The sequence below is a fragment of the Varanus komodoensis genome, unplaced genomic scaffold, assembly GCF_004798865.1.
Source record: "Varanus komodoensis strain SLA01 unplaced genomic scaffold, ASM479886v1 scaffold1, whole genome shotgun sequence".
In the NCBI taxonomy this organism is placed as follows: Eukaryota; Metazoa; Chordata; class Lepidosauria; order Squamata; family Varanidae; genus Varanus; species Varanus komodoensis.
This window is the reverse complement of record NW_025335268.1, coordinates 102,990,971-103,011,407: the sequence shown is the minus strand read 5'-3', so window position 1 is coordinate 103,011,407 and position 20,437 is coordinate 102,990,971. Positions and strand designations below refer to the sequence as shown.

Here is a 20,437-nt window from a genome sequence, read left to right as displayed (position 1 = left end):
GGTGAATATGACTCAGATAGGTATAACTGAAATTTGGTGGGATGACTCCCATGATTGGAATTTAACAGTTGAAGGATATAACTTGTTCAAGAAGAAGGGAAGGAAAAGGGGAAGTAGAGTTGCACTATACATTAAGGATATGTATCTTTGCACAGAAATACAGGAAGATGAGCTTAGTAGTCCTATCCAGAGCTTCTGGATTAATATAAATGGAGAAAGAAATAAAAGGAACACAGTGGTTGGAGTCTTTTACCAACCACCCTGTCAAGGAGAAGACGAGGATAAAATGTTTGAAAAGCAAATTGACAGTGTTTCAAGGAGGACTTCAATTTCCTTCATATCTGTTGGGAGACAGATTCTGCCAAACACACAACCTCCCCAAGATATTCCTATCATGCGTTGCTGATAACTTCCTCCAATAGAAAGTGGAGGAAGGAACAAGAGGAATGGCTATTCTTGACTTGATGCTAACCAGCAGGGAAGAACCTAGTGAACAAAGTGGCAGCTAAAGGAAGTGAGGGAGAAAGCAACCATGCCATATCTGAATTCTTGATTCTAATGGAAGCAAAAGTAAAATGTAACCAAACTTGTACCCTGGATTTTAGGAAAGGCAATTTTAATAAACTCAAAACAATGATAAGTAAAGTCCCATTGGAAGTGACTCTAATGAGTAATGGAAATCAAGATAGGTGGAAATTGAAAAAAGGATTTAAAAAAATGTGAACGAGTCCAACAAGGAAAAGGGGTAGACAACAGAGGAAGTTCATATGGCTTCAAAAAATAACAAAAACTAAAAACTAAACCCTAGAGATGATCTGAAAACAAAAAGGGATGTGTATAGGAAGTAGAAGGAAGGCTAGGCTACAAAGAAAGAATACGGGCAGGTAGCACAGAATTACAAGGATGCCATTAGGAAGGCTAAAGCTGAGAAGAACTCTCAGAACCATTGTCTTTCTCTTTGAGAAATCATGAAGGATAGAGAAAGTGCTGGGGACTGGATAAAGGCTAAGATCGCCCTATCTTCAGGAAAGCAGCAAAGAACCTGGGAACTACAGACCAATTGGTCTGACAACATTCCCTGTGAAAATTCCTGAGCAGATTATAAAGCAGACATTGGTTACTAGTTGCCAACAGGGATTTCTCAAGAACAACCCCTGGCAAACTAATCTGCTTTAATTTTTTAATTGGGTAATCTTCCTGATGGACTGTGAATATGTTGCAGACATAATCTATCTTGACTTCAGCAAAACTTTTGACAAAGTGCCCCATGATGTCCTGATTAGAAAACTAGCAAACAGTGGGCTAGATGAAACAACTATCAGGTGGCTCCACAGTTGGCTCCAGCATCAGACTCACATAGTGCTCCTCAAAGGCCCCTCCTCAAACTGGGGGAGGAACTAGAAACAAAGCTCTGTGAGTTGAGATTGAGAGAACTGAGCATTTTTAGCCTCAAGAAAAGAAGACTGAGGGTAGATATGATAGCTCTCTGATTGAAAGGCTGTCACAATGGCTGTTTCTAACTCACACCAGAATGCCAGACATGAAATAACAGATGCAAGTGACAGAAAGCCAGATTACAGCTAGATACCAGGATTTTTTTTTCCTGACTGTCACAGTAGTAGGATAATGGAACCAATGACCGAGGGAGGTTGTGGGCTCTCCCGCACTAGGCGTTCAAGATGCAACTGGACAGCCATCTGAGAGGGTTGGTTTAAATTGGAGTCCTGCACTGAGCAGAGGGTTGGGCTTGATGACCCTCTGATTTCTTCTATGATTCTCGATATTCAGACAAACTTTTACTAGATCTGTGTTATGTCTTTGTGTACATGCACAGATACCCTAACTAAAGACTTCCTAACTTTTAGCTTACCACTGTTATGGCTTTCCTCCACCTTCCAGGGGTGTCCATTAGGCAACTTGTGGCTCCCCATATATCTGGATCTAAATTTCACATCACCTGTAACTAGCATAACAAATAGTCAGGAATAATGGGAGTTGTAGCCCTCCAGATGTTCTGGTTTACAGCTCTTATGTTGGAGTCAAGTTCAGTCCTTGACACTGATTTGCCTTCTGGAAGATAGCTGTTAGATCATGGTGACATGATATTTTTGTTGTTGGTATGGCCATATCAATTACGCACATCCAGTATGTGCAAATCATAAGGCAATTCTGATGACCTGCCACAGTACACCTGCCATATGTTGCAAAAAGCCCATTCCCTTTAAAAACCACCCTATTGTTGACACTATCTTGGTTTGAAGCTATTGCAGTTCCATTCTATTTCCCAACATTTTAGGCTTAGCGTTTAACATGCCAAGCATCCAGGAGCAGTGAAAGACAAGATAGCACTTCCCACTCCCCTTCACAAAAAATCTGCAAGTATTAAGACAAGATTTTAATGCAATCTGCTTTGAAGCCAAATGCAAAAAAGAAAAGCAACCCAACTGAAATTTATTCATTATTATATTTGCAATTTATCACCACATTAATTTCTATACTGATGGCAGAATGGCATATATGGCATTACCCCACTTTACCCTGAGGGGTAGTTTTGCTTGGTAACCATGACCAGCCAGGAAGGAGAGAGGAACAGCAATGACAGAGATGGTGTAGTTCATGTTATTAATTGTATAATATCATGCTATTAATTATATATATACTTAATACTTTTTCTAAGATTAAAAAGTGTTTCTCCAGTATTAAAGAGCAAGAGAAATTGCACAGATAGGCATTTCACTGACTTCAAAGGAGTTTTGCACTGTTCACGCTATGCTTCCATGTTCTGGGGGTAGGGGACAGGAAATGCATTCTGGACTTGGACTTTGGGACTATTAAACAATTATAAAAGCCCACTAAGGTTCAAAGGGAAGAATATCTTACATGCATTATTAAGACACATGGAGTTTAAAGAGCATTTTGAATCTATCTTGGTCATCAAATTATTATCACTAACAAGAGACAATAAAAAGCATATTTCAATAATCATTTATAGATTAATCTGCTTTTCCATTTTGAGATAAGCAAGTATGAGTGATCAAACATCTCCAGGGATAATTAAATGAAACTAAACACACATTTCCTAATGAAATTAAGGGCAATATTCTCACAGGGCAATTCTTTAGGTGAATTATGCGATGGGAAGATGCTACAACTGTTCTTATGCAATGGCTACACGTGCCATAAGTAGTTAGCTGGAGAAGGGAAAGTTCACAGATTGCAACATTCCCAAATGGTGCCCATAACTCCAGTATCCATGGAAGCCTTCTCAAAGCCCACCAATCAGCATCAGCTAGCAACAGGCTAGCTGGCACAGGCAGCTATTTCCAGTACTTAGTCATCCTGCCATGCAGGGATTCAACTCCCTGCATGCTTTCCATAACTACCTTTCTGTAGTACAACACAGAAAGGGAAGAAAGGAGGGGCTCAACAGCACAGCATCCTGGCCAGGAGGCCTGCAGAGAGTACACAGGCAGTCCTCCCTGAGAGAAGGGTCCACACCCCACCCGTGGTGGGAAAAGCTCTTTTGCAAGAGGGCAAAGGTGGTGGGGAGGATGGAAATAGGTCACAAAGGGAAGACCCAGAAAGCTGGTAATAGCAGCGCCCTCAAGGGTTCACTCCATAGAACAGGCGGGCATAGGTAATCTGGGCAAGCCCTCAAGGTCTTTTGGACTGCAACCCCCATAATCCCCAGACATTGGCCATGCTACGCAGTACCAGGTACCCCTCTCCTGCCACAGAACATGGAAATGAGAAGCAAGATATGGGAGTTACAGTACCACCCAGAGAAGGCAGAAATATGGTCCACTCTGCAAGCTTGCCCCAAAACAATTATGTATGGGGCAAATAGCACAAAGTCATTCTTTACCTCTCAGCCATGGGAGCAGGCAGAAATCAAACAGATACTGAGGCATTTATCTAGTTCCTGCATCAACAGCTTGTTGTAGATGCCAGGAACGGGGGGGGGGGGGCATTGTGCACAAGATGAGCCATAGCTGGGAGAATTATACAAGTGTAACTTCATGCTAAAAAAATGGTGGAAACGGGTCACATATAGGCACATATGTATCCACTTTGTGTAGCTTTTATTTTGGACACTGAGAGAGTTCCACCGTCAAGGCAACCTAGAAATAACTGAGGCACATGATACAGTGAGGTTGCCTGTAAGCCTCCAGACTCAGGGAATTATGAACATCTCATGGAGGGCAGGGGAAGTACAGAGCCTCTGTGAAGTCCCAGCTCTGAGGCTGAAGGTGTTTTCTGGACTCTTTTGGCCCAGGGTTCCCATTAGCAGAACCTGTGACTAATAATGCCTCTGCTTTTTTGCCTGATGGGCCAGCTCCAAGGAGTAGTACCCCAGCAAGACCCATCACATCCTACAGCCCCTCAGCGAACTCATTCTGTTGACTTTGTCACTCACAAAACTTCAAAATATCACCCTCAATATTTTGATAATATTCTGGAAAATAACCACATGAATTTACAGTAGAATGTCCTTTACTGTAGACCAGGAAAACTTGCTGAAGTTTGCACTCAATTCTACTTAATACCATAAGAAAGATATTATTTGCAAACAAATAATTTATTCTTTCTGGATTACACTTAGCATTGTAACAACATAGCAGAGATAGTACTCATCACTTTTCTAGGTCCTGAAATTTTGTAAACAAGACATTGTGCAATTCTATTCCTTGCATATGTCCTATTGATCAAACTAATTTGGGAAGAAGTTGTTACTGCAAAAGAAGCTACCATGGTGATCACTGACTCTGTTAATTAGCACTGTTTGATGAATGCCATGCTATGGGTAAAGGTGTTGATATAATCCCTGAAAGCAGTAGTATAAATAACACCAAGGAAAGAACAATAAAACCTTTACAACTTTAAAAGGAAGCTAGTTGTTCTACCAATGATGCTGTGGCCTATAAGCAAATGCCCACAGAGTTTTCTTCCTATTTACTGCTGTTCAGTGATCTCATTTGCTATTGTAATCTGTTTCACAAATTCAGTTAGCAGTCTTGAAAGGTCCAAGCTCATTGTAGCCTTTCAGGCTCCCTGGAATATCTCATATCCACTGAGTGCCCAAAAGTTAAGTTCGGTTTTGCAGATTGCCATTGACAAAGTCAATGCGGATCCTTCCTACCTACGCAACTATAGCTTGGAGTTTGTATATGCGGACTGTGGCTGTGAGGCTAAGAAGTCCCTTCAGGCTTTCATCCACCAGTTTCAAAAGGAACACATCTCAGCCTTGTTTGGACCTGTTTGCTCAGAGGCAGCAGAGGTAGAGTATGAGTCCTTACTGTTTTTTGCTGATTGTATTGGCTTTTATTCTGGGTGAATTTCTTTGCAGGAGTGTGTGAAAGTAGGCTTCATCTTTTTTCATTTATACATGTGTTCAAAAACAAACGGTTACAGTGTGGAGTGCTCCTCTTCACAGTTCTGGCCAGCCAGCCGGACATGCCCTTTTGTAGAATCCCCCATTTCATCTTTCCACCTTTCAGTTTTGTTCCTTAAACATTCAAGATTCATTGAGCCTGTTCAGTTTTCATTTGGTTCTTCCCGTCTTGGATTGTTCCTCTTAAATTTAATTGAAGCATTTAGAAACTTTGGGATTCCCCAAATACTGATGATATCTCCCTGAATACCTCCATGAATATACAAGTTTTGGCTAAAAGGGACTGGTTTTAGGTCTACTTTTTTATTACGTTCATATTCTGCCTAGTTTTTCTGTCTTGCAAGCATTCAGAGTTGGCTTACATGGTCTTCCTTGTCTCTTATCTTCACAGCAACCCTGTTAGAGGATTTAAACTGAAAGGAAATGATAGGCCCAAAGTCACCATGTGAGTGTTAGTGCCAAGTGGGGACTAGATCGTGGAGCTCCTTAATTCCAATGTAGCACCACTACACCATACTAGCCCTTTTTGTGTTTTCATTGTATTGTAAACTTCCTAGAAAGCTTTAGGTTGATAGTAGGTTTAAAAGTATAATAAATAAAACAAAACAAATACAATATTGATTACATTTTTACTGACAAAATTATTCATTTTTAAGAATATGTCCTAAGGCTACATACCCAGGAATATCAGACCAGATGCAAGAGGCATTTTAGAGCAACACTGCGTGATGTTAGATGCTTCAAGAGAAAGGTAAAGAGCCAGTGTGGACCCTGACAGCAGAGGCATTCAAATATCTTTCTCATAATACAGTATTTTCAGACTATGTCTGCTAATACCCATGGAAAGATATGGCTGGTAAAATTAACTAATAGAAAAGGGTAACAAGAAAGTTACAGAGCACCTCAGTTCATCAGTCCTTGCGTCAGACTAGAGGATGCAATAAGGATGCAGAAGTGCTGCTAGTGTGATTATTTTGGATAATGGGTCTGTGAGTTCGTTTTTTTCCCAGGACTTCTTATTGAAAACTCAGCAGCACTTCTGGCTTCCAGTTATTCATGGCACAGGATGAAAGACATCCAGCTGTAGCCAATCCTTGCCTGTGTGAAGGGTACACCTACGCTTCTGTTCCACATGCAGTCAGCCCTGCCAAATCTATTGTGCAAGTGGCCTCCATGGCTTGCATAACAGCAAATTAGTGCTCCCAGTGGAAAATGAGTAGAAGGTTGGTGAAGTTGTTTCATCATTTTAGCATGGCCTGAAGATTGCCCCTTGTGACTGTGTTCACCTCTCTCTTTTCCTAGATGCAATGTGGTCCTGTCTGCCATGCAAGTTTTGCAGTCATAGATTATCTATCCCTCCATGACACTAACCATGACTGATAATACTGTTCTGAATTTTTAAAAAGTAAGCATATCCAATGTTTTTGAGTATACATGGACATCCCTTGCTCACATGTAATCTCACATGCTTCCAGTTGTGAGCCTTTACACACAGGATGGGAAACTGGTAGCGCTCTAGATGTTGGACTACACCTCAAATTGATGAAGTCCAATTGTATCTGGAAGGCCGTAGGTTCACCACTCCCGCTTTAACATTTACTTAGAACCTTGCTGCTCCAACATAAATCTATTTGCCCTTCACACTGCAGAAAACTGCAATGACAACCATGGTTGCTCTACATGCTGTGCCTTGTACAATCATGAGAGCTAAAGAGGCAAGTGGTTGTGGACTGTTTTTCTTTGCCACAGTCAAGGACTATCCCTTTTTGGACCTCTTAGGACCTTTGCCCTAGCACCCATGTAGGACTTTTACATATTGAATTGCAGGCTGTGGTTTAGCCATAACCCTTCTGAACCCTACTAGAGCTGTCTGTGTCCCCAGCAAGTGTTGCTACACATGAAACTGGCCAAGCAGTTAATGAAACTGGCCAGGATCACAGAATTAACAACCACTGCACCACCAAGAGCTTCAGGTTGGATTTGGAACCAAGTGCAATGACATTATGAGGCACCCAAAGTCAACACAATTGTACTCCTTAGTTGGCAGAGCCCTGCCCAAGATCAGACCATTTAAGACATTCCATATTTGGAAGATACCCTATGGGGTGTTACTGTGAAAATATCTGTCTAAATCCTGTGTACAGGGACAGTGTTACGCAGCAACAACTCGAAGAAAGTAGCATAGGTCCAATTTCAAATTGGATGCTTTTGTCTTGGTGAACTGGTGAATGACATGCTGCGTGGTTTGTGGTTTCTGTTTCTATGTATTCCTTTTGCACCCCTGAACCAGTTTATAATATCCCTTCCCTAAAGTTAAACAAAAACTTTCAACAGTGTTATACATCCTCTGTCTTACTTTGCTTGATTTATGAGCAAAGTAATCTTTTGTTCAGCTTGACCCAGTGCCTTGAGGCCACATTACATAAAAGCAGTGAATTAATGAGCCAAGTAGATATAAATTAACTTTTTAAGTCCTGTGGATTTCAGTGGGGGACTAAGCATAACTATGTCTGGATCCAACCAAATATATCTAATGGGTCACTATTTCCACTATGGCCTTTTGCAAATTCTAAGGGCATAGCTGAACACACAGAGATGTATCCAAGTCCTGTTGCTTCCTGCTCCACACTTTTATTTATTTGAGTTGTACCCAGCCTTTCTATCAAGAAAAATAGCACTTGATGCAGCTTTAGATTGGAGTGATTGTGACTGAAAAAGTGGTGAGGTGGTAAAAGGTTAAGCACGATATCTTTGTTGTTGTTTTTCCACTTAAAATAACATATCTTGAAGTGACTATAGCCAAAAAAGGGTGGCATTAGGCAGATGCTTTCCAAGCGCCAAGCTCTCACAGCACAGGAGATAGCTGGTCTGTCTTTCTCATGATCAGCTACACTTTCTGGAGTTGTTCTTTCATGTTTCAGACAGGAATGTTCCCCAATCCTACCTGGAAATCCCAAGAAGTTAACCTGCCTTTCTGCATGCAAAACCACTGAAATATCACCCTTTTCCTAAATGTTCTTGTTGATTATCCTATCGCTTTTCCAGATATTTTGTCTTCACTTTGGTATCTTTCCATAGTGTCACACATAACAATAGCAAGTGTCATGCATGAACTAGAGATAGTTTCATTTTTTCCAATCTTAAATTAGAATATTGATTTTTTTAAAAAAAATGCATGAAACTTGTATGCATTTTGTGTTCATTTTGCTGTGGCCATTCTTCTTTCCTTCCTTTCAAGCAGAAATGCTTCCTAACTAAAAAGCTTTATTATGTTAAAGCTGACCAGCTAGACTGGCTTTGTAGTACAAAAGAAGAGTATTGTGGAAATGAAACAAGTGAAGCTAGACTACTGGATATTAGGGGAATGTGAATTGATGATATGAAGTTGATTCCACATTGAATACCGCTCCCCTCTTTTCCAAACTGAAAAAAGCAAACCACACTTTCAAGTTGGTCCTCCTACTTAAGGGCCAATTGCTTGGACAATCTGACACTTCTTAGCTGGCCCACCCTCTTAACCTGATGCTATATGCTCAGATTAATGGTGTTACATCTTTCTTCCTCCTAACTAAACTTTTCAACAGAGTTGTAAACCATCTGATTCTCAGTGACTTCCTGGCATATCTCTGGGTTCACTGGCCTTGGTATTTCTGGTCTCTCCTCCTCATCTGAGACAAAAGCTGTATCTACAAGCTTTGAAGGTTCTTTTATAGGAGAAGCAGGTCCAAAATGTACATATTTCTTCTAACCCATGCCTTTTTGTAAGCATATGTTACAAAAATATATACATTTGCCTAATATTTTAAAAACATTATCATCATTAAGACATACATTTCTGTATCCAGCCTTCCCTAAAATGCACATCTTTCCATGCATTTTTAATTGGCAAACTCCAGTGCAAAACTGCATATTTTAAGATAGACCTATCACACCTAGACATTGTTGGAGGGGGTCATCGGATAAACTGGATTCCCATATCTGAGGCTGGAAACAGTTCTGATCTACAAGCTGGGAATCCATGATCCAATCTACCTCCTGCACTTTGCAGCTAGAATGGAAAGAATGGCACTGTCTCTCAATTGTAGGGAACTTGACCTGAGAGAGGGGGAAATGGGGTGGTGGTGAAGAGGTGACAGAGAAAGGAAATCAAGATATGAAGTAGTCCTTCTCCCTCTGAACTGCATCAACTAGATGCTTGAACTGGCCAGCCAGCTGCAACTGAGAACAGGAGATTCAGGGGCAACAGGGACTGCTTACATTGTATTCTGCGCAGGCTGATTGAAAACCTCCAAGTTCAGGAATTTATGAACACTGAGGTTGCAACCCTATTGACAGAGTTTTAGTTCATAAATGCAAAAATAGATCTGTTAGCATTAAAATGAGAATCAAGTGATTTGCCATACCTAGTTGTGAGACCTTAAATTTGTTTTGCTTCTAGTACAGGTTCAGATGCATATAAAGTAGGTGCTTCCAAAAGCCTAATTCATCATAGCTTCCAATTTCTTGATTAAATCCAGCATTATCAGCCTTCTCTTGCTAATGTGGATAAATGGCAGCAACATTCACTAGGCTTTTAAGCAGCTACTGTTTGCAGGACACTTTATAGACTTCATATTTTACAAATGAACCTGCATTTTGGACTTGTTTATTAATATGGTTATTTTAATAAACAAGTTGCAATTTGGTTGCAGAAATGTAGGCTGAGTCCAAAGAGCCAAAGTCCAAAGAGGATGGGGTGCATGTGTGAACAAATATACAACACATCTGAATGTTTCAATGCCCCCTTGGATAAGATCTTCATAAAATGGTCAGAAAAGATCTGAACAGGGCCTTCTAAACACATATGGCAGGATGTACTTACAGAACTTGCGGATCAGGTACCCTGACCTTTCATGCAGCTTGGGGCATGAGGACATTTAGGTGTGGGGTCTGTGTACTTGCACATGTCTTGCTTCCATTTCAGCGATACCTGAGTTGCACACAAACACTTGCATAGAGCTTGACTCACAACTGATTGACCCTCATCAAGTCCATGATACTGTTGACTCAGGACATCCTCTGTGGATACTCCCACTTTACATAGTTTTGACACCTACATAATAAAGTGACATCAGTTTATTAACATCAATACCCTGTACTAGTTTCCAATAACGCCCTAAATGTTCCTTGGGATCAAGACCTTGTTTAGCATGGTGAGCTAAGCGAGGCATCATTCAGTAATGAACAGCACAACTAGAAAATGTCTACTCAGAAGTAGGTCTCCCCAAATTCAATTAGATTTATTTATTTATTTATTAAAACATTTTTATGCCGCCCCATTCGCCGAAGCCTCGGGGCGGCTTACAACAATAAATTAATATAAACATTAAAAATCCAAAAAATACAATATAAAATAAGCTGCCCTGGCCAGATAAAATCAGTTAATACTAACAGTTAAAATACCGTTTAAATAAAAAGGTTTTCGCCTGGCGCCGAAAAGCAAATAACGACGGCGCCAGGCGGACCTCTCTGGGGAGCGTGTTCCATAAGTTGGGCGCCACCACAGAGAAAGCCCTCCTCCGAGTAGCCACCCTCCTAATTTCCTTCCCGGAGGGTTCCCGGAGAAGGGCCTCTCCCGCTGATCTCAAGGGGCGGCTGGGCATATATGGACGTAAGCGCTCCTTCAGGTAACCAGGACCCAAGCCGTTTAGGGCTTTATAGGTCATTACCAACACCTTGAATTGGGCCCGGACTTCAATGGGAAGCCAGTGAAGCTGACGGAGAACTGGAGTCATGTGACCATAACGCCCAGTCCCCGTCAACAGCCTGGCAGCTCTATTTTGAACCAACTGAAGTATCCGGACCATCTTCAAGGGTAGCCCCACGTAGAGCGCGTTACAGAAGTCAAGACGGGAAGTCACCAGTGCATGTGTCACTGTCGCCAGGCAGTCGTTCTCCAGGTAGGGGCGCAGCTGATGAATCAGCCGAAGCTGGAGGAAAGCACTCCTCGCCACTGCTGTTACCTGAGCTTCCAGTGAGAGCTCCGGGTCGAGGAGCACTCCCAAGCTGCGGACCTTGTCCCTAGGAGGGAGTGCAACCCCGTTCAGGGCAAGGGTCACTTCACCCTCTCCGAAGCCTGAACCGCCTACCAACAGGACCTCCGTCTTGTCTGGATTGAGCTTCAGTTTATTGGCCCTCATCCAGCCCATTACCTCGGCCAGGCACCGGTTCAGCACAGCCACTGCCTCACCTGGATTGGTGGAAAACGAGAGGTAGAGCTGGGTATCATCAGCGTACTGATGATTCCGCAGCCCACACCTCCTGATGACCTCTCCCAGCGGTTTCATGTAGATGTTAAACAGCAAAGGGGACAAAATGGACCCCTGCGGTACTCCATGGCATAGCTGCCATGGCGCAGAGCCATAGTCCCCCAGCACCACCTTCTGGAACCAGCCGTTGAGATAGGAGCGGAACCACTGCAAAGCAGTGCCTCCAACCCCCAATCCCGCAAGCCTATGCAGAAGGATACCATGGTCGATGGTATCGAAAGCCGCTGAGAGGTCCAGGAGAACCAACAGGGACGCACTCCCCCTGTCCTTCTCCCTGCACAGGTCATCGTACAGGGCGACCAAGGCAGATTCAGTACCGTACCCGGGTCTGAAGCCAGACTGAAATGGGTCCAGATAATCAGTTTCATCCAAGAGTGCTTGGAGTTGTCCCGCCACCACTCGCTCTAACACCTTGCCCAGAAACGGGATGTTGGCCACAGGTCTATAGTTAGTGGCCATCTCTGGATCCAGTGACGCCTTCTTCAGGACCGGTCGGACTACCGCCTCCTTTAAAGGGGCAGGCACCCGACCCTCCCTCAGAGAAGCGTTAACCACTTCCAAGATCCAGATCCCAGTCCCGTGCTTGGAATTCTTTATTAACCAAGACGGGCAAGGGTCCAATAGGCAAGTGGTGGGACGTACTTGTCCAAGCACCTTGTCCACATCATCGGGCCGCAACAACTGAAATTCATCCAATAATTCTGGACCAGACGGTAGCATTGGCGTCTCCCCAAAAACCTCTGAATCAATAGTGGAATCCAGCTCGTGACGAATCTGAGCGATTTTCTCCCTGAAATGCCTGGCAAAGTCGTCACAGCGGGCCTTTGAGGGTGTAACCAGGTCTTCTTTCTGACCTGGGTTAACCAGGCCATGCACCACTCGAAAAAGCTCCGCTGGACGGCATTGTGAGGAGGCAATGGAAGCGGAAAAAAACCTCTTTTTCGCCGCCCTCACCACCACAGCATAGGCCCGATAGTGGGCTCTCAAGTGTGTTCGGTCAGATTCATCTCGTGATTTCCTCCACCTACGCTCTAGCCGTCTCCCAACCTGCTTCATCGCCCTCAATTCAGCCACACTTTCACATAAGTGTGTGCTGCAGCAGTGTGAACTTTTTCCAGCCCAAGGTGCAGATTCCATTGTGGAGAACATCTCAGAGGCTCTGAATGCTCTGAGAACATCTCAGGGGCATTCCTCTCATGGGTGGAACCAAGGACAAAGCAAATTTGAGCTTGATGCTTTTACGGCCAATAAATAAGCCTTAGGAAAAGTGCTGAAACCTTTCCAAGTACACAAAATCTATGGTGTAGCCATCTGGGCAGTCCCAAAGAGCTAGATGGGGATCCTGGGACTATGCTCTTGATATACAGGATTGCATTTTTACTCTCAAATAAGTTATATAGCTCTTTAATCTTAAACCCAGTTTTGCATTCTTTTACCTGCAGAAACCTAGGCTTAAAAAATGGGCAGATAACTTTTAATAAAATTGGACACTATAGCAGCAGAGGTAAATCAATCCAGAACCTTTTGTTCTTATGTGCTTTCACTCTATTAAGGAAAAAAAATGTCTCATGGTAGAACATATCCATCAGGACAATTCCAGTGCTCCTGGCTTGTATGTTTTAACTCAAACCTGCAGAATTTGGAAGCAGCAGCTTCTACACGAGGCATTTCAGCCATGCTTTTATTATTGCTTTTCTACAATTAGCAATGCAACACATGGAATTAAAATGGCACTTCCACATAATGCCTCAGTGGGCTACTATATTATATAGTAATGCCCTTTGTCATTGCCAAGAATTCTGGATCTCTGGCTCACAAGGATGTCCTGTTTACCAAAGGTCCCTGGAACTATCAAAGTTTGTAGGTCAACCTGTTCATTACTTTCTTTTGATCCAGACTACTAATCAGTATAGCTTATCTGTTGGGAGGAAGAAGGATGGCGGTCTTGGGCAATCATTCTCATGGACTGCTGGCTGCATTCCAGATGATAATTTGGAATTGGAATGTGAAATATCTTACAGTGAAATTGGGGAGGATGGAGTAGGTCAAGATTCTGAGATGGAGGAGGAGGAAGTTATTATCTCAAGGCCAGACACTTCACCAGGCCATGTAGTTTATGGGAATGAGCCAGATGTACAGCCAGTGGGAGGGGTCTCTGAGGAATAGGAATGATCAGACATAGACTCCCCCCCCCCGATCTTGACCCCAGGAGACAGGAGGCCCAATTGAATGAGCAGCATGTGAAGCATTATTGCTTAGAGAAAGCCCCTCCTGAGAGGACAGGGCCCAGGCATGTTCATAAGGAGAGTTTCTGGAGGAAAGCACTAAACTGGGCTCAAAAAACTGTGCATCTGGGTGATTTGTACTTGGCAGCAATCTAGAAAATTTTGCAACCAAAATGGTCTGTGGCTTTTGGCTGCTTGAAGGAGGAACCTCAGCTCACAACACTGAGATGGACTGTCCTCATAAACAAAGTCATAGCCTTGGAATTACTAGAACTGAGCAGGGCTGGGCTGACATAGATAGGACATTGAGGAGGATTTTCACAGGGTCACTGTAGTCAGAGATGACTTGAAGGCACATCACAAAACAAATAGCCTATCTAACTGGCTTTTGAATATCTGCACTTAATTCTTACAATGTCTATTTTCATACTGGTGGACACATTTTAATTACTTATTTCTCATATTATCATTGATTGGATTATTTGTTTATTGGATTTGTAAGCTGCACCCAGTAGTCCCACGCAGTATTACCTGGGTGGTGTACAGCCTACCAAAAAACAACTTAGATTCAATCCCAGCTCCTGTATGAGCCCAACTGGGACCCTACAGGTCTTTTCTTCCCTTGGAAAGTGTTCAGTCTAAGTTCCTGAGGACCATCTTCCAAGCACCCCACTGTGTCTCAAACATGGTCCTTCTTAAAATCCTTCTGGCCTCCTTAAAACTGAAATTTCAGCCTAGATTTACTGGTTCAAGCTCCTCTTCTTTCCAGTTGGCTTAGTCCCTTTAATAATGACCGACAGCTTTCAGAGCTCATGGAGCCAGGCAATACAGACCAAATAGCAATTATATGGTTATTTGTGGCCAGCTATCTCCTCAATGACCTATGAACAGGCATTAGCAGAACTTAAACAGCAGACCATTGAATTAAAGCTACAAACAGATTATCCAATTCTATCCAGAAATACCTTCCGGAACCATTCCACACATCTTTTTCAATCAGCTAGATATCTCATCAGAAGGGCTTTATCTCTAGCCAGATTCAATGCCCTCCCAACAGCCATTACTGAAGGGAGATATCAAAAAAATACCCCTTGAACAGAGACTGTGTCCATGTGGGGGAGAAACAATTGAATCGCTGGAGCATGTTATTCTTTACTGCCTTCTTTATACAGGTGCTCACCAAGAATTGTTACTTCCACTACTTTCTAAATATCCTGGTTACTCTGATTCTTTTTATCTTAAGTTACTTTTATCCGATCAGTCCAATTAATCTCCTTAACTACAGCCAAATACTGTTCAGTGGTTTGTGCATTGCGTGGTAGAATTAACCTTAAATGTTAGGTTCTACCAGAATGCTTTTACTTTCTTATCTGTCATCATTTTATTAGCACTGTATTTTATTTATTTTTAGCTAACTGTAATTTTGTGTTTTATTTATTGGCTGGTCAATGACTGAATAGAGATATTGGCTGGTCAATGACTGAATAGAGAATTGATTGAATGAAAAACAACTTATATAAGTTAGTCAATAAATAATATCTAATTTTTTAAATCATTGACTATGCTAAAGCCTTTGTGGCAAGTTCTTAAAGAGATGGGAGTACCAGACCATCTTATTTGTCTCTTGAGAAACCTATACGCGGGTCAAGAAGCAACAGTGAGAACTGGACACGGAACCACTGATGGGTTCAAAATTGAGAAAGGAGTTCGGCAAGGCTGTATACTGTCGCCCTGTCTATTTAACTTATATGCAGAGCACATCATGAGAAAGGCGGGGTTAGATGAATCACCAGTTGGAATTAAGATTGCTGGGAGAAATATCAACAACCTCAGATATGCAGATGATACCACTCTAACGGCAGAAAGTGAAGAGGAACTAAAGAGCCTCTTGATGCGGGTGAAGGAGAAGAGTGCAAAAGTTGGCTTGAAACTTAACATTAAGAAAACTAAGATCATGGCATCCAGTCCTCTTACTTTCTGGCAAATAGATAGGGAAGAAATGGAAATAGTGACAGATTTTATTTTCCTGGGCTCCAAGATCACTGCAGATGGGGACTGCAACCAAGAAATTAAAAGACGCTTGCTCCTGGGGAGGAAAGCTATGGGAAATCTAGACAGCATACTAAAAAGCAGAGACTTCACCCTGCCAACAAAAGTGCGTATAGTCAAGGCTATGGTTTTCCCAGTTGCAATGTATGGCTGTGAAAGCTGGACATAAGGAAGGCTGAGCGCCAAAGGACTGAGGTCTTTGAATTGTGGTGCTGGAGGAGACTCCTCCTCCTGAGTCCCCTGGACCACAAGGCAATCAAACCGGTCAGTCCTAGAGGAGATCAACTCTGACTGCTCTTTAGAAGGCCAGATAGTGAAGATGAAACTCAAATACTTTGGCCACCTAATGAGAAGAAAGGACTCCCTGGGGAAGAGCCTAATGCTGGGAACAATAGATGGCAAAAGAAGAAGGGGACGGCAGAGAATGAGGTGGCTAGATGGAGTCACTGAAGCAGTTGGTGTGAGCTTGAGTGGACTCCGGAGGATGGTGGGGGACAGGAAGGCCTGGAGGAATGTTGTCCATGGGGTCGTGATGGGTCGGACACGACTTTGTGACTAACAACAATTTTTTTAAAAGCTATTAAAAAAAGCACAAGTATTGCTACTAATAGTGCCTTAGTGGAATTTGTGCCAAGCCAGCATAGTAGTTAAAGTCATCAATAAAAATGGATTAAAATAAATCATTCTACAATTAATATTGTATTTAATTTAATTGCAATTAATTAATTAAGTGATTAGAATTGAAATAAAATGCAATTTATTAATTAGAATGCCTGGAAAATAACACTGTTTTATTTAGGATCTGCCTTTTGTTAATGGAAGATCCCTGGACAGTTAAGGTGGATCTGTCTGATTTTCAGGGATTTCTCCTCCCCCACATCACAGCCCATTCCTTTCATCAGGCTCTTCACGCCACTCATGTCATGTTTTCAGGGAGCCAGAGCTTCTGCTGTGGGAAGAGGTGGGAGGATTTCTGCTTCCACAAAGCCACTTGCTTGCAATTAAATCTGGAAGCAAGCCACTATTTTTTAAAGGAAGTATGACATTACTGAAATAACAACAAACAATTCTGCAATAAAAACTTGCAGTATATTATCTTCCTCTAACAGAGCTACTCCAGTTCAAAGAGTTTTGGTCAGACAAAAGGTTTTTCTTCCAAGATAATGTAATGTGTTCTTCCTTTCCTCTCTGATTTTCCAATTGGGTTGCGTCCAGATTTAAGCATATGAAAGAGGGCCATGGAAGCAGGTTCTCGCCTTCCTGCGATCCTCTACAAGAATCAACACAAGTCCAGGGACTCTGCTGAATGAGTTGCACTGTGTGAGGGGGATCCTTGCAAACCAGGTGGGCGAACCTGCTGTGAACAGAGCCCTTCAATCCATGAAAAGCAGATCCTTGATCCAAAGCATGATAGATTAAGGATGTCCTCAGAGAAATAGGAGCCATAGTTGGAGAATGCCAACTATGGCTCCTGGAATTTGTAGGACCTTTTCTGATACAAGCATCTGCACAGTTGCTTCCTTGTTATCCAAAGCAGTTGCTGAAATACTTTACATGTATTCAACACATTTGACCATATACTCTATTAAAAAGATTGTGGAAGATACAGTTGATTCAATTTTAAGATCAGCCTGTTCTAAGGTTATCCCACATAAGACTTGAACCACAACACAGACATTTTTATCAAGTAGTTCAACAATAATTTACAAGATGATTTTTAAAACATTATCTTTTTATAAGATTGCTGTAAGTTAAACATATCTTTGTTGCTCTTTAAATCATACCGTACATTCAGTCACCCTTCTTACCAAGGCAGATGGCATGTATTCAGACTACAGCATGAATAATCACACTTTGATTTTCTTCTTCTTCTTCTGTTGCACAGTTTCACAGCTCTCAGAAGACAGATTTCAAAGGAAGGAAGGAAGGAAGGAAGGAAGTTATTTAACATAAACCCATATAGTTCCTCTTTCAAGTCACTCACCTGTTTCAGTAGAATATCTTTGTTTTTCTGAGCTTCAAACAAGATAGTACCTTCTTCCTTCTACTGCAAGCTTGTTTAATTTTGCAACTTTACCTCTGGTGGCAGCAACACCCTTTTATACTAATAAAAGGTTTCTCTATTGCTACATTGCCCTGGTCCTCCTACACAGGTAGAGCTGTCAAATTGATAGAGTTGTATTAACACATGGCCATTGGATGATACTTTAAGTCATCTTAGGAGGAGTCATTGACCCTTCACAATTGTGAGAATCAAGAAAATTCTAGCAGAGGATAAATTTGCAGAAAGACAATACTCAAGATCCCATAAAAGGAATGAACTGAATACATATTTCCATCCAACAAATCACTTGATTTTGCACAGTGAATGATGGATTAAAGGTCATGAATAGATTATGCTTCCATGAATGCCAGGACCCCATCCTCCATTTTTTGCCAAACTGGTTTGCCTATGTACAGGCACCTACATAGGCTGACAAAGAAAACAATAGGCAAGGTTCCTAACATCCTGATTACCAGGACTAGACCCTTTAGAACATAAAAACCATGCCGTCCATATAATCACAACTAATAATCTACTCTGTAGAGTGTTTAGCATAATGGTTACTTTAGCTCTTCTGATAGTAAAGCCTCACACCAATTAGGCTTCTTCTGATTGCAAAACATAGATAAGCCATTCCTTGTCACTTCAATCTGTCACTTCCTTTGCTTCAGTTTGTTGCCTACCTTTAAAGCTGCTCTTTCTGTGCTGGGTTCAAGGCCCATCTAGCACAGATCCCTTGGGGTATTAAGTAGATTCATCTTATTTAGCCTGTTCCTGCTTAGACCTAAAAGCATTCTAGTAGAAGTGTGGCATCTCCTTACTGTGATGATGACACAATCTGGAATGGGCTGAATTCCATGTCCCTGAAGGTTGTTAGTGTGGGTGTGAGATGGTTGTTTTGGAGACAGGATATTGGCTAATAAAATCAGATTTGAGAGACCTTGTCTTGCAGGCTCCAGAATGGCACCCCCCTTTCATGCAAGGAGATCTATTTCATTCACCACACAGCAAAGATAACTTTTGGTGTAGTTCTTCTTAATCAGAAACAAAAAGCACCTAGGATTTAGGTTAGAGAACCTCTTGTTTCAAAATAGTGTTATGAATTTTGAGTAACTTATAGGTCTGCCTTAAACTTCATGGGCTATCAAAGATATAAGAGCAGGGCTTTGATGGCCTAGAATCAATAATCAGATATGGGAATCTGATGTCTTTTAGAATCTGGGGAAAGGAGGTGAGATAGCTGGTATAAGAGGCAGTCTGAATTTGGAAACAAGCAAAAGGTGAAAACTGTGTTTTGAGATTTTGCTCAATGAAAAGCCACCCAAGAGTCTGCAACAGCTGCTGTTCTGCAAGAGCTTATTAGGGTGCAGTGCTTTTTATCACATCTTTTTCAGATAACCTGCAGGACTCTGCTGACCTATTTGAAAATAAATACATAATACAAAGACACCATAAATTTCCCAGTGCCTGTATCCAAAAGAATTTCGTTACCTTCTCCCTGGACAACTCAGGAAAGAATATGTAACAATGTGATATGCTATATGCTTTTGTAAAAGACCATCTTGCTAATGATCTGGAATGATCATGTGATATTTCATTAATTGTAGGTTTCTGGACAGTTGAAGTTCACTGTCCAGTTTTGGAATGAAACTCTATCCCATCATCTCCTGGTTTTGGAATGAGATGCTTGGACATGAGAATAACACTTGGACACGATAACAACACTTCCACTGAAGGAATAGGGCAAAGAAACAGCAGGAAACAGCTGGCAGTTGTAATTGACTAGGATAGAGTGATGCATGATAATTTGGCTGAGGTACAGCTTTGGTGGGACTGGACAAGTTGCTCTGTGGGAATGGTGCTGGCTGTGGTGTCTGCCTATAGAAGTGTCTTTGCTTCCATTGTGTTTTGCTTCGCAAATAATTCAAATATCACATGGGTACATTAGGCCTCCAGTGCCTTATCCTTCAAATGAAACTCAGTCCTTCATCACTGCCCTAGGAACTTTCCACTGCCTAAGGATGTAGAAAGCAGGTAATACCACAGTTCAAGATGAGAGATGGCAAAGTGAGGTGGCTGCCTCTGTGGGTAGATGCTGGGGGCTGGTAAATGGTGGAAAGATGTAGAAAGAGAGATGATTTGGAAATGTTTTCAGGGCAAAGAACATTGATGGCTTTGTGCCATACACAGCATTTTCCCGCATGACCAAAAGGTTGAATTATGGTTTCATCAGCCTGGACAACATTTTTCCAAATGTTTGCTGTATATGCCCTTCTGCAAACTTCAAATAGGTTTTGATATGGTTTTCTTCACACTTCTTTTCCATAAAGCCCAGCTTTGCAGAATATCAAGGTGATAGTTGCCCCATGGATGGTTTCTCCCATATCAACTTTGGATCTATCTAGAACCTTCAGAGTTA

At 42.0% G+C, this 20,437-nt stretch overlaps 1 protein-coding gene across 1 annotated transcript in view; it reads left to right on the top strand.

The window, feature by feature from the left end:
- The first annotated feature begins 2,564 nt into the window (after positions 1 to 2,564).
- The window catches only part of LOC123024096 (guanylate cyclase 2G-like), a 51,975-nt gene continuing 34,102 nt past the window's right edge, over positions 2,565 to 20,437 (top strand). Inside the window, exons 1-2 of the mRNA XM_044431434.1 lie at positions 2,565 to 2,628; positions 5,007 to 5,278. Of these exons, the coding sequence (XP_044287369.1) occupies positions 2,565 to 2,628; positions 5,007 to 5,278 (336 nt within the window). The remainder of the gene's footprint in view (positions 2,629 to 5,006; positions 5,279 to 20,437) is intronic.